This window comes from Orbilia oligospora, assembly GCF_000225545.1.
Source record: "Orbilia oligospora ATCC 24927 unplaced genomic scaffold scaffold00176, whole genome shotgun sequence".
In the NCBI taxonomy this organism is placed as follows: Eukaryota; Fungi; Ascomycota; class Orbiliomycetes; order Orbiliales; family Orbiliaceae; genus Orbilia; species Orbilia oligospora.
Window position 1 is genome coordinate 282256 of NW_011645733.1, and position 13914 is coordinate 296169.

General features: G+C 45.2%; 3 protein-coding genes across 3 annotated transcripts; 1 reads left to right on the forward strand and 2 right to left on the reverse strand.

Annotated features, from left to right (window-relative positions):
• Nucleotides 1-371: 371 nt before the first annotated feature.
• AOL_s00176g86 (uncharacterized protein) lies at nt 372-943 on the forward strand (the record flags this gene model as incomplete). Its single annotated transcript, XM_011128221.1, has 2 exons — nt 372-530; nt 590-943. 2 exons carry the CDS (start codon nt 372-374, stop codon nt 941-943), a joined length of 513 nt encoding a protein of 170 aa, XP_011126523.1.
• An 848-nt stretch (nt 944-1791) lies between these two features.
• AOL_s00176g87 (uncharacterized protein) lies at nt 1792-3782 on the reverse strand (the record flags this gene model as incomplete). The annotated part of the gene is made up of 3 exons (XM_011128222.1): nt 1792-2366; nt 2428-2703; nt 2777-3782. 3 exons carry the CDS (start codon nt 3780-3782, stop codon nt 1792-1794), a joined length of 1857 nt encoding a protein of 618 aa, XP_011126524.1.
• A 4186-nt stretch (nt 3783-7968) lies between these two features.
• Nucleotides 7969-10582, reverse strand: AOL_s00176g88 (uncharacterized protein; the record flags this gene model as incomplete). Its single annotated transcript, XM_011128223.1, has 5 exons — nt 7969-9423; nt 9488-9645; nt 9704-9772; nt 9828-10158; nt 10241-10582. The coding sequence occupies 5 exons, from the start codon at nt 10580-10582 to the stop codon at nt 7969-7971; spliced, it is 2355 nt and encodes a 784-aa protein (XP_011126525.1).
• Between the last annotated feature and the right edge of the window lie 3332 nt (nt 10583-13914).

Below are 13914 nucleotides of genomic sequence, written 5' to 3' on the forward strand. Positions count from 1 at the left end.
GTCAGTCGGCCGAGGGCCTCTCCACGCTTTACATCCTCCTCGGAGCCTCATCTGGTGTGTGTGCCGTCGCAAACATCCTAGTTCTACCCAGTAGCCAAGTAGACATGGGATGCTGCAGGTCAAACGATACATACCCATGTATCGCGGGATTACTCGGTATGGTGCAGGTAATCAACGGCGTAGCTTGTTTCTGGGGAGTAATGTTCCTATACATATACTACGCACGCGAAGAAGCCGAAGCCGAAAGAACCGGTCGTCGCCCTTCGATGGCTAGTCAGATGCGTACGTACCGTCGAGCTCGTAAAGCGTGGTTTGTGCTTTTCTTTGTATTTGCGTGGGCGCTATTTATTTTGCTCATTTCTGCGATTATAATGCATCGATTCCCATGGTATGCACAGAATTGGGCGGATTTCTTGGGAGTTCTAGTTGCGGCGTTAGCGTGTACGCAGTGGCTGCCGCAGGTGTTTACTACTTGGCATTTGGGACATTTGGGTAGTTTAAGTGTAGCTATGTTGGCACTATCGACACCGGTAAGTATATATATATATCTCCCTTTTTTGGAGCTTAAGGGAATGCTAACTGTGAATAGTCAACATGGATATTCGGCTTCTCCCTCATTTCTCGCGTAGGATTCGCCGGATGGTCTGCATGGATAGTTTACGTCCTAGTAGGAACCATGCAACTAATCCTAATTGGAACTGCCATCTTCTTCGCTATCAGAGACTACCAGCACGGCGAACCGGGTAAGAATACAATTGAAACGGGTATTCAAGGAAACGCTTGGTTAGATGGTTATAGCATCTCTTCTGAAGACGGTGGAGACTATGAAGTCGATGCAGAGAGCATGATAGCACCTGATGAAAGGATGAGTTTGTTAGATGGACACGATAAGAAAGGGAAGGGAACATTAGCGGCGTTTTATGGGCATGATCGAGGGCTATAGATAGATAGATCTATGATCATAGAATCTAGAACCCCAAGTATACGTACGGTGGCATTCTGAGGCTTCTTATGAAACGCATATTGGCACTACAGCTCTGTACTACAACTTAAATCCTTGATGCAGCGGTAGTTGGTCTTTTTGACTCAGGATTTGTATTTATGGGTCGTTTGAAATAGCAGATTGCTACTTAGTCCCAATAGACAGAAGTACTTCTTCACATGACTTCGCGAGATCACAATTATGCAGTAGATTGTTGTAGTAACGTTGCATGCAGCTGCACTGTTAAATCAATTCTCTGCAGCATATATTAGCTTCGAGATCGGGACAAGGTTCAGTTTGCAGCTCAAGTCTGTGTAATGCTAATACTAGAAGCTATCGTGTTGTATTTTATCGTAGCAACACATTTTCACATGTCCGATGATGCACCTAGGTTTTAAGTGTAATGGCAAGAGCAGTCGGGGAGAGGGATAATAAGATGTATTGTTTTCTGAGAGGCTTGATAGCAAAAGAGTGCCTTAGATCAACATGATGAAAGATGTCTTCCATAGAATAATGAAAGAATCTTAGTTCAAAGGCAAATTCTAGAATCAAGGCTAGACAAATCCAAGGTCAAAAGATGAAAAAGCAATCCAGAAACAAGAGATCGAGGCCGAAGTTGGCGAATGGCAGCTGAAAGAGTTAAGTCAATAGAAAGATCAAATCAAAAGCCCAGGTCCAAGAAGTTTCCTATAGAGAGTTTTAGTATAACGTTAACCTCGGCGGGAGCGTAGACGATGTCATCATACCTGCACGTAAAATGCTGCATCTAATTTAAGGGCTTTGAACGTCCAACTTCGCAAGACAACAACTCAAACTCTCACCACCACCTCCCCCTTCTTCTTGTCGGTAGACCCTGTGTCTACCGACCCGTCCTTCGGCACCTCCACCTCCGATTCCATCATCGTGCCCGCCTCCGTCGCTGTGCTGCTGGGGACTAGCGTTGATGCGGCCTTTTCATCCGGACCATTGTTAGCTGTTCCGTTGTCGATGTTATCCCATGGGACCCTCTTCGGCTTAGATCTGGGCTCCGGTTCACCACCTAGAGATGATATACTCAAATACTTCGGTGGACCAATCGGACCGAAATCAAGAACCTTGATGTCCCAACCTAAAGTCTTCCCCTTTGGGATTTGGTGGAACGTACCTCCAAGGTCTTTGACACTCAGACGGCTCCCCTGGTCCTTTCGTTCCAGGGCCATTCTCTCAAGCTCGGCCTTGTGTTCATCGTAAACTCTAGGTGAGTTATAGAGGACAAGCTTTGGTTTGTCGGGAAGTTCACCCATGACCGGAATGACGCGAGACTGTGTGCTGAAGTGCTCACTGCGAAGGAACCATTTCTCAACACGCAAAATGCAAGCACTACCGACAATACCGATGACAGTTCCTAAAACGAAATCATCAATTCGGCTAACCTCTTGATGAAGCAGGCCATTAGAATAACATACCCTGAGTATTTCCAGTCGGAGCTGCGAGACTTCGACTGACAATGAAGTCAGCCGGCAAGGATTGTTGGACGATGACAGCATAGGCTCTCTTGCCGATGATAGATCGGTCAGGAATGGGAACTGGGGATCCAGTTCCCTTCCAATTGGTATGGAAGAGCTCGGCCGGGGCAAGGCCAACGGTGATGATCTCACCGTTTCTCATGTTGATGGGAATGAATATGGAAAGCTGTCCAATACGCATCGGGCAGGCCATATTGTCGATATCATCGCAACTGGCTGTAAAGATTTAAAATGTTAGTATCTACCTATTTTGATATTTACAGACGGTAGAAAAGGAAGAATAACGCACCGATATAGTTTCCAAATAAGGCGCGGACCTCCTTAGGTTTGAACTTTTCTAAGAACTGAGGGATATCCGCCATAGATCGAAGGACCATATCATCAGGAGCAAATGGCTTATTCTTGGGCCCTTCATAAATAGGGAACGAAGGGAATGGATTCTGGCGGGGGCATTTCCCGCTGACTCCGATAATAGGAGCCGTTGGAGGAATGACGTTCATTTTGACCAACTCGTCGTCAACACGTTCGCGGTCTTGGGCTTCGGAAAGCATGCGGCGCAAAGTTTCTGGGGACTTCGTCTTACCCTTTTTCATGCCCCAGATCGAATCTGGAGAATGAAGCGGGCTGTTGGGCCCATACCCTTGAGAAGCCTGCAAAATAGCTGGAACTTTCTTGGAGGTTGGAGTCGGAGCTTGAAGAGTTGGCTCGGCCTGCGAGGTGCCTGCAGTTTTGGAAGAACTTGAGGGCTTAAGAGCTGCCTCTTCGTAAATGGTGAAAGGTGGAGTTCTTTCACGTGAGGAAGAAGATCCATTGGATGAGGAGCTTGGAAGCTTGGGGGAGGTTGCTTGCTCCGTGTCTGTAGTATTCTCAGCAACAGTCTCAACCACTGAAGAAGTGACACTCTGGTTTTTGATAGAATGGAAAATCTCCGTGAGATTAGCCTTTCCTTTCTTATTTCCGCCCGTTTGGGAAGCGGACTGGAGTTTTGCTTGAGACCCTGAGTGGGAAGTTGATTCCTCAGGGTAGGAAGGTAGCCAACGACCGGGGATGGAGGATTTTGAAGTAAATTGGGGTTTTGGACTCCCAAAAGGAGACCCTGGGCTCCCAAAGCCATGGGTTGGGGTGGTTGGAAGCCTCGTGGGGCTATTCCCCTGACCTGGAGGGGTAGAAGGGAGGGGAGGAGGCCCCCCTCGTTTCTTCGGCGTCGTGACCGTGTCTACAATAGGGACGGTCTGGGTCTTTTTCTGAACAGGAGAGCCGTTTCCTGCGATAGCTTGACGAGGATGGGATGACATAATGAAGGTTTTAGGTTACCAAGATGTCTAGAAACGTTCTAGATGGAGCTGTGACGGAGTCCAAAAGCGGTCTTGTATCTATCATCAACTGGATCAACATCAACCACTCTTCACAAGCTTGGGAGCTTTGGGAGGAATTGTACTTACCACTAAAGAGTGAAATCTGTAAGGAGATCAGAATATTAAGGGATAGATGCTGACTTAACCAAAGCTTCTTGGGCTTTGGGGGGAAGCAAGAGAGGGCTAGATGGTGATGGAGATGTGAAAGAGGGTTGAGAAAGTGGTTGCGAGTGTAAGGAATGAGGAAGAAGGTGTCGAGGCCGAGTTAGCGAGTAGTTGGTGTCCTTTTTGTACTCGTTGAGCTGCATCGACGAAATAGCTTTAGGTATGCACTCTAGGTGGGCTTTATCATGTTTATACCCTTTAGGACTTAGATACCTGCTGCTCTAAGTGACAGCTAGGTTGTATTGCTATCAGATAACTGATACTTCAAGGCCGGTAGATCCCGTCAAGAGATAGAACCCATGATAAATCAAAGTATAGTTGTAAGTTCGAGGCCAAGTATGTATATACTGAAGCCATACTCGTGATGTCAGCATGGGCGCCGCCAATCATCATCCCCGGCGCCATATTAACAACCACGACGAATAGCCCTTTCCAAACGAGCATTTTGATCGATAAATATTGAGTGAGTTGGACACTTGATATCTATCGAGCTTTGGGGGGCACGGCCGGCTTGCCGGCCAGCGCCTTCGGTAGACTATCGTTCTCGAGAGTGCCGGGATTGGACTGGTTATTCAGGGCTTGCCTCTCCTCTTAACGTCTAGGAATGAGGCTAGGGCTAGTCACGCCCCTGGACTAGACTTGCTATGCATGCAAGAAATTTGTGATTCTCCACGAAACTTATCTAGATGTTAAATATTAAATATATCCCGAATTATTAGTGGTAAGTTCTGTTACCTACTATCTTCATAGTCTCGTATTACAGACGCGGTCCACACTTTGCTCACTTCCCTCTGGTAACCTCGAAGCCGCGGAGGCTAACACCATGATATCAGCTGATATCAGGTTATACTCAATATGATTGTGAAAACCAATATAGTTCCTTAACTGCCGCATTCTGGAAGCCGATAGATTGCTGTAATGAGGGGGTCCCAAACAAAGTGCTGCCCTTTGTGACGTCTGGGAACGAGACTAGGGGGGGTCCGTATCTGCTAGATATCATCTCTTAGTTTACGATCATCGATTCGACTTGTTTGGAGGATGAAAAATTGCGAACTACTAGAGTATCTTGAAGTGGGTTTCCTCAGCTTATAGGTTGCAAAATAAGCTAGGATCTTATCGATGTATTGCGTGTGCTGGCTAGCGATGATCGATCCAGAATCCGGCTGCTTCACGGCAGCATCTATATTTAAGGACTTAATGAATAGAATCATTCCTGAACTAAGAGAGCAATGGCTTTGGGAGCATCTAGTCTAAATTCTAGATGCATCGATGCATCGAGGTTTAGTACCGGTGATGTGTGAAATCGAGGTGCATAGTAGCTGAGAGGAGGTTTCATCGATGAGCATGCCGAGATATAAATTATAAGACAAAGAACACCCAGGGAATTGGATTTCATAGATGCAGTACGGTGGGTCAAACCCGATCTAAATCTTATTTTATGAGGGATGCGAAGGATGATGCACTGGAAATTCGAAACAAAGTCCTCATCCTAGACCCTGCTCGTGCCCTAGGAGCCTGCGTATGCACGAAATAATCAAGGAATCCCGAAGATAAAATAATGAAGTTCATTATCGTCTCTAGGCTCTTCGGTTTGTGCGGTATAATGCTCTAAATAAGGGGTTTAGTGAATGTTCCTATTGCAAATTTAAAACAGTTAGAGCCTAAAAGCCCCTAACTTATAAAAATTCCCGATTATTATTATTACCTTTGATTGGATGGTGTGGATTGCTAAGTTCTCCGTCGCTGTCAGATTAATGATAAATACCTACTTAGGCATCTACACTCGAGTACTAACTGGGTCCTAGATATATCGATAGAAAACTGCTAGATCTCGAGATTCATATATATATAATAGGTTGTCTCGCATTGAGTACCAGGAGTTTGTTAACCTAGCTGAATAAATATTGAGCTGATTAGCTAGTACTATATCTGCGCTTATAATTAGTTGAAGGAACAGGCTACAAGATCTATACGGTATACCTATGTTACGTCCATCCTTAATCATCGAGTCGACGAAATGCTCAATATCAATTCCATTTTCAACACCACCTGCTTCATAACCAATAATAATCCGGTAACACGATCCAACGATATCAATAGACACAATTCCAAGAACTTGCACTGATATAGTCTAGCGTTCCCATCAATTACAAATCCCATTGTTAAAAAATACAGGGCTCTAAAAAGCACAATCCCGACCCCATCTCGTTCATTGCAGTACTAAGAAGCTCGATCGAAAGCTGTAGGTACAGGGCATCTGCTGCAATGAGTTCCCGGGTGCGTAGATGAATTGAAGCATGGAGATTCAATTAACTTCATAAATTCCGATTCATCAGAATAGTTGACTGATTGGAAAAAAAGTAAGATCCTTTACCGTATCGGCGGGCCTAGCAAAAAAAAAGGCATTCTCCGACTAGCAGTGACAATGCCAGCCTAACTCTGCACAGCCATACCCTCGAAATAGAAAAAAAAAACCTGAAGGATAGTCAAAAGAAACCCAATACCATCCCCCTCTCCCCACAAAAAGATCGGCTTCACATGGCCGAATAAACAATCTCAAACCCCAAATCTTCTATCAGTAGTAACTATTTCGACCACAGCTTACAGCCTTTCCAATGTACGGTGAGCTGTTCGAATGTCCCCGCACGTGCGTGTTCATGTTTCATAACCTTCCTTCAAGTCCTCTTAGCGCCCATACTAGAACTTTTGTTCCCTTCTCTTAATCGATAAATACAACCCTTGTAAAATTAGTACTTTATGTTTCAGGCAATTTAGTTGTGTCAGGGACAGCTGGCAGGCAGACGGACTGCAGTTGCTGTTTACTGATAACCGACAAGCTTGCATACGAACATACATACATGTTGCATACATTAGGTGGCGCGGGGGATTCGTGGCCGGTACATGCATATAGTATATCAGATAGGTACCATCTGATGTCTATTTTTTCTGCATGCAATGGGGGGCACATGCTTTTGGGGGATCAAGCTGACCAATTGGTGGGGGTAAAAGTAAAATCGCTCTTGCGGTCATAGTCGAGTCGAGTTGGCATCGGTAACTGCGGTGCACTGGTGAGGGGAATAAATTTTGAGAAAGGCGTTAATGATCATTGATCGTGAGATATTATATGCAATCGGGGATTTGAAGGCCAAAAGCGGGGAAATTCGTCCATTGCCACTGCTTCCCCGCCTTCGAAAATTCTGGATTAAGAGATTACAAGCAGAAAATTAGGTCGGAAATAGGTTAGAAAGTGGCAAATGTATATCGAAGTTATTGGATTTCAAGTGTAGATCATGATGTTAGGATTTTACGCCTCGAAGAATCTACGAATCCGAAGTCTTCAAATCGGAGCTCCATGAAAGAAATTTTCAAAGAAAATATTTATATTTGAATATATATTAGAAAACCGTTCTCCGTATCAAATGGAAAACGTAAGAAAGTATGGTCGCGCTGTATCGCCAACCAGGGAGATGCTATATACTAAAGTTTCGTAGTTTGTCGTTCCCAAATTGAAAAATATAGAAAAGTAAGATGTAATGAAAACGCCCGTGAATGAATGTCCTTAAATCCCGTCCTATGCGTAGTGCGCATGCAAAATATCGTACCTTGTCTTTCCAGTCTGTTCGTAACGCCGTTTGAAATCTTCGTAAAATTGAAAACAAAAACCATATTGAGTGAAACCAAATGCAGATTCAGCAAGAAGCTGAGATAATGTCAAATCATGGATGCGAGGGGAAAATCGAAGAATTGCGGACAGTAAAAACCCATTCCAAGAACAAAAAACAGCCACAATATACGCCTAGACTCAAGGCTCACCGAAAGCAGAGGATGATAAAGCAAAACCTTAGAACTCCAAAAACCCATCGAGAAAGGAAACGAAAAAGAAAGAAAGAAGGAAATAAAACAGATATTGTCTCGTGTCCCAGACTCACCATCCCATACCCCGTAGACGGAGTGAAGAAAACTAAGCGACTACACCAGGAGCCGCCATAGCAGGCATAATGGGCATGACACCAACGCTCATTTCTGGTGTGAACTCATCCTTCTCTTTTATCGGGATGAGTCCCTCAGCCTCTCTTAAAGCCTGAGCGATTGATTGTCTTCCAATAGCCAGCATCTCAGGAGTATTGCCTTCTTCGTTTCTTACTGTAGTCTTAGCACCCTTCCTGAGAAGAACCTTGATGCCCTCTAAACACCCATCTTTGGCGGCGATATGGAGCGGGGTGTTGCCAGATGCATCAACTTCGTTTACACCGTCTGGGAAAACCTCGAGGAGATACTCAAGGCACGGATTAACCTTTGTTCCCCACGACCTTGCAGCTTGGTGAACGCCAGATTCGCCAAATTCATTTCTGAATTCGGTGGAAGCACCTTTCTGGAGCAGGTACTTAACAACCCTCAAATCTTGCCTCATAACTGCGATATGGAGTGGAGTATCTCCACGTTCCAGGTGCTGTGAGTTGACGTTGTAGCCTTTTTCGACGAAGAAGAAATCGAGAATACCAAAGTCGGCGATGAAGACGGCGAGATAAATTGGGTGGTATTGGTTCTGGAAGCTCTTAACCTCAGTTTGCGTGGAGAGCTTAGTGACGATGTCAGAGATGGAGGCATCAAAAGTAGCGCCATGAGTGACGAGAAGTCGCATCATTTTCGACCAGCCGTCTTTGATCGTCCAGTTGAGCAGGGGGTATTCGGTCGTAATACCGATCTTGGGCCACGACCGGGCAACTGTGTTGGCATCTGCACCAGCGACCAAGGCACGCTCCATGGCGTTAATATCACGAGAGTGCCAGGCTTTGACGAGATCCTCACGCAAATCTTCTGCAGTCTTGGCTGGAGGTGGGGCTGGGGCGGATGGGCCAACGGTCGGCGAGGCCTGTTCTGGAATCACGGCGAGGGAGACATGTTTGACGGTGGGCGAGGAAGTTGATTTTCGGGGTTCCTGAGAAGGAGTTCCAGTTCTAGAGATTGGGTCAATGTCGGAGATTGAGAGGACAGCAGGTGAGGTGGGTCTTTCGGTGGTTGTAGAGTCAGTAACGGCACCGTTCAGGGCGGTGTAGACGTTGGCCAGAGTCGACGCACTTGAGAGGGTCCTTGTCCTGGCAATCGGCCTTGTGGGATTGATTTGTCGGTCAATATTGGACTTAAGCTTTAAGAATTGATTGTCGCAGCAGAAATCCACGAGGGATTCCATGAGCTCGAGAACGACTTCGGACGCTGTTGGTCTTTCCGCGGGGTCTGCCTTAAGGCATCTGGGAATCAAAGCACGTAATCGCTCAGGATATTCGACTGGAAGAGGTTGGATATCCTCGAGAGGAGTATCTACTGGGAGATCGCATTGACATAGAGCATATAGAATTCGGCCAAGGCTGAAGACATTTGACTTAGTTGTATATTTTGAGGCAGAGTCGACACATTCCTAAATGCACCGTTAGTATTCTTTGGTAGGATGGCTTTGAGAATTGAGTGGATATTGAACATACTGGAGGAACGTATGTAGTCTCTGTTGATAGACTAACAGGCGACTCGCCATTGAGGCCACCCTTCGAGTTCTTTCCGACGCCGAAGTCGGAGATATGGCACCATGGAGACCTTGTCTTGAGCCACTGAGTGAACTGGCCGGCAAGCTGCTTTTCTTTCTCTGTTACATGGTCATATTAGACTTGTTCTCTTTGATCTTAGAGATTTCAAGCACACACCTGTTAGGTTCTCGCCTAGGGTGGCAGTCCAAAGCATGTCGTTGTAGACATATGGCATAGATAGTAGAACTACAAAATATTAGTCTCTGGTCGGAATATTTCATTTTGGCGGGGGAAGACATACCATTAGATGGCTTCAAGTCTTTATGAACGACACCCCTCTCGTGGCAGTTCTTGAGACCACGGGCGATTTCAGTGGCCCAGTAGGTTGCAACCAAGGGATGAATTGCGACCTCATCCGCCCGACATGCCTCCAACACTTTTTGCAAGTCACCTCCCTCATAGAATTCCATGTAGAGTCTCATACTTTTGGTAGATGGGTTCCATGAGTAGTCTTGTGCATATTGGGCGATATATTTTTCATTCTTGAAGGACGACCAGATGTCGACTTCTCGACATGTAAAGTCGTAGAGCTGTGGGTTTCGAGCACAATCGATAGTCTTGCAGGCCATAATCTAAATTGCAAAACTTATTAGAATCCTGCCTAATTGATAACCTCGAGTCTATCTCGATAAAATATATTTTTGTTTTGCATACCTTTCCATCTTTTGCTCGTCTAACCTTCGATACATTCCCATAGCTGCCCTGCCCGAGATGTTGAATGTATTCATAATCGGTATCCTTGCCCTTTAATTTCCTGGGCCCTGCTTTTTGGCTGTCGGCGTTCTTTGTACGGTCGTCTATCCTCCCCAATGTTCCCTTAATGATAGAAAAGTCGGATGAAGAAAACGTGACAGAAATACTGTTTGCAGAAATAACAGGTCGGGCGGGTGATGGCGATGCCGAAATAGGGCTTGTGGTAATCAAAGGGGCCACAGGTGCTGGAGCAGGAGCAGCGGCTTCTGCCTCAACTGTTGGTTTTGACCTCCAGAGAAACATCTTGATTGAAAAACTGTGCTTCCAGAACTTCCTAAAAGATCACCTGGACCTTGATAAGCTGAAGCTCGAGATGCAATTGAATTTTTTAAGTCGGATTTTTGGTTTATATTGCTTTGCAGGTAATCGGTGTGCTAAGGCGAGCATTCCTGGGCCGACCTAGTATGTTATATTATAAACCTGACCCGATGCAACCATCGAGAAAACAAAGAAAGAAAAAATAAAATAAAAAGCTTGCAAAGCATATGTTACCAGGCTTATCTCATAACATAGTCACTGTCGCTGACCTGTCTGGCTGCACAGGAGAGCGCACCAGCAGCGTGTATCCGCATGTCTCCACACCACCTTCTCGCCATTGCTACCAGTTGCCATTTTCCCTGCCTTTTTACTCATCCCGTGAAAATTTTGCCCCGTCCGTTTCCCTCTAACTTTCACGGACTGGCCTGGCATTCCGCTTTTTTGCGTGACAACGCATACATATCACTTCAATTGGCTCGGATATGCACCCAATTGCAATGTGCATGCAGCCAGAACTGTCATCGCGATATGTGACGACCATGGGCAGGAGCAGGATATAGCCAATGGTAAAAGCCGTTATCGAGCCCAATATGGCCAATGGATACACGTTTCACACAACTTGGCAGGCCTCCTTCGGCCCGACGTTGCTTTCGATTGCCTTGCAATTGCAGTGCTCCCTGGCTCTGAGCGAGATTGGGCATGTTAGCAAGCGATCTGAGCAGCAATGCTGTCCCACGGCATGATTCGCTGGGACTGCGTCTACGCTTACCACATTTCGAAGGCCAGTCGTAATCTGGGGGCTTCGAATTCGCAATGAGAAGACAGGATTTTTTTTTGCCATCCCGCTTTCAAAGTGATGTTGGCGATGTGGGATGGTTTGTGGAGGTTTGGAGGGGAGTCAAGCCAGCCAGTTGGACCACGTCAAAACCAACATTTCTTTTTCAACCCGCAAAATGTGACAGCGAACTCATCGCCAACACCAAGAATGGAGAATTTTCGGATTTTTTGAGGGAGCTGCAATTGCAGCTTGACATCAAGATATCGATCTAGAATGCGTTTTGGAAGACGCGAAAATGCTTCAGCTATCAGCTATCTCGATTAGGGTAAATTAATTTTCGAATCTTCACAGATTTTTATGGATTCGATCGAGCTGCAGGTGACGGAAACCCGGTCACAGTGCACGGGTGGGACCGCACACACCAAAACGGGAAATCTGAGGCACATTCCAGTGTGCTTGCACCAGGCTAATTTGATTAACATCTTTATCCAGCCCACAAAATTTTGACGTGCTTCGCGATTCTCATTAGCTTCTTATCAGGTAGTCCATACGCGAGATCCAGTTGAGTTCATTGGATTTTAGGACTAGTAAAAAGCCAGAGGAATTATGAGAAGGAATCAATTGGCACTAATAATCTATTAATATACATTTTGGGAATGGCCGCAATGCAATGATATGAACAGGCCAGGGTCCATTCACAGGACGTCACACGCGATAGAGTCATTTTTTGAGCTCTTGATCTCCATATCTAGGCTGTGCTTTCCTGCGCCTCTTGTTTTTGATCTCAACGATCTTAAAATTCCGATCTCAAAATTCTAGACACTAACTAGTTCTTGAGGCATCAGATGTCCAGAGCTCGCTGTACAGCTGCTAGCTGTGAATTCATGAAGCCCACGTGCACGTGCAATGCATGTGTATGTATGTACGATTCGTTTTCGTCTGAACTTCAAAGTTCAAAATATGCGATATGACCTATGCGTCTGATTTATTTTTTCCCTTGAACCATTCAATCCCCAGGGTGCTTTACAGCTATTACACCTAATTGGTCGGCAAGGCCCAGTGTCATTTCCGGATCGATATCCAAGGCAGTTCGTTCTGCAGGGTCTACTCGGATTCGAAAGCTACCCTCTGTCGTTCTAATAATAACTATTAATAGAATACTCATACTACCCATATAAATGACTTGACAAGCCCCAGAGGCCGGCTTCTCTTCCGTATTTCTGTTGAAGAGGGTGGTTTATTTGAAATTTATTGATATATCACGCTGGAGTTTGAATTCGGCTGGGTTTCGTGCCATCTATTCAAAGTTTCTTTACCTTCAAGGCGTATTACACTTCTAAAGGGATAAACCAGTAGGCATAGCCCCGAGACTAGGCGCAGGTTAGAAGTGACGTATATGTATATACCCGTAACAAGTGTAACGTAGGCACTCTATGTTCGGGGCCTACTGGTGCCGGCTACCATTGTTTTTGTACCCATTTGGTTAAAATTGACCTACCTAGAAACATGGTCTCAAGACTCAGTAGGTTGACTTCACGAACCTTGAGATGCCTAAGTATAACCCTCGGTACTAGCTAAATAGTTATCTAGATAGCTTTGATAGATTGTTTGTAGCTAGGAAGAGGGGTACTAAGAAGATTGCGTGCATAGAATCTAATAAAGCTCTTAAAGTTGACTTCAAATTCATTATTATTAGCATAAAATCAACTATCATTATACGTGCGTGAAAGCTGATATAACTTCTAAGCTAACTTCAACCCTGTTATCCTGCCATGCTATGATCATGCATGGAATGCGTGCGTAGAGTAATATATATCTACAACTATCAAAACACTCAGTTCTATTTAATCTCAAATCTAGCCTTGCTTTCTATAGATCTATTCTACCTATCTACATATAGTCTCTCAGGCCAACTTTCAAGCAAAAATGCAAACATGTAGTTTGCAAAAAGGTTTTTGCGGCCAGGGCCATATTACACGACCAACTGTAGAAGTTGATATCATCGGGACTTGAGCATAATATCATCTTCCTCGGGAATACTATTCCTAGGACCAATATAACCAGCGGCGAATCTTAGACCGAAACTACCAACTATCCCTCCGACCCCCAGAACAGCTTTAATCGTGATTATACCACAAATCCTAAAAGAAATCGGAGTTAGAAGAATTTCTACTGAAATCAGGACGATATAGTACAGAGCTACTAACCTCTAGTTGAAGTTTTGTTAAAGCACCCCACATCCATTACCACCCGTTAGGAGTGGTATGTCATGCCGATTGTAAGAATATTGATCTGTCTTCCAGCTTAACTAAGAATACTCCAGCGACCAATCCATCCAACGAGGCGTCCGGGCTGTGCAACAATGGATTTGTTTCGATGCAGTTGGTATATAACACCTGTTTGTCCGGCGGCCGTATCTGAATGCTGCATCGAATGACCCCCATATTGAAGTTCGAAAAGCGTAAAACTCCCCCCGAGAGTGTCGGGTTAAAAAAAAAGATTATTGAGCGTTGACATAAAGGCCGTGTCAACATGCCCC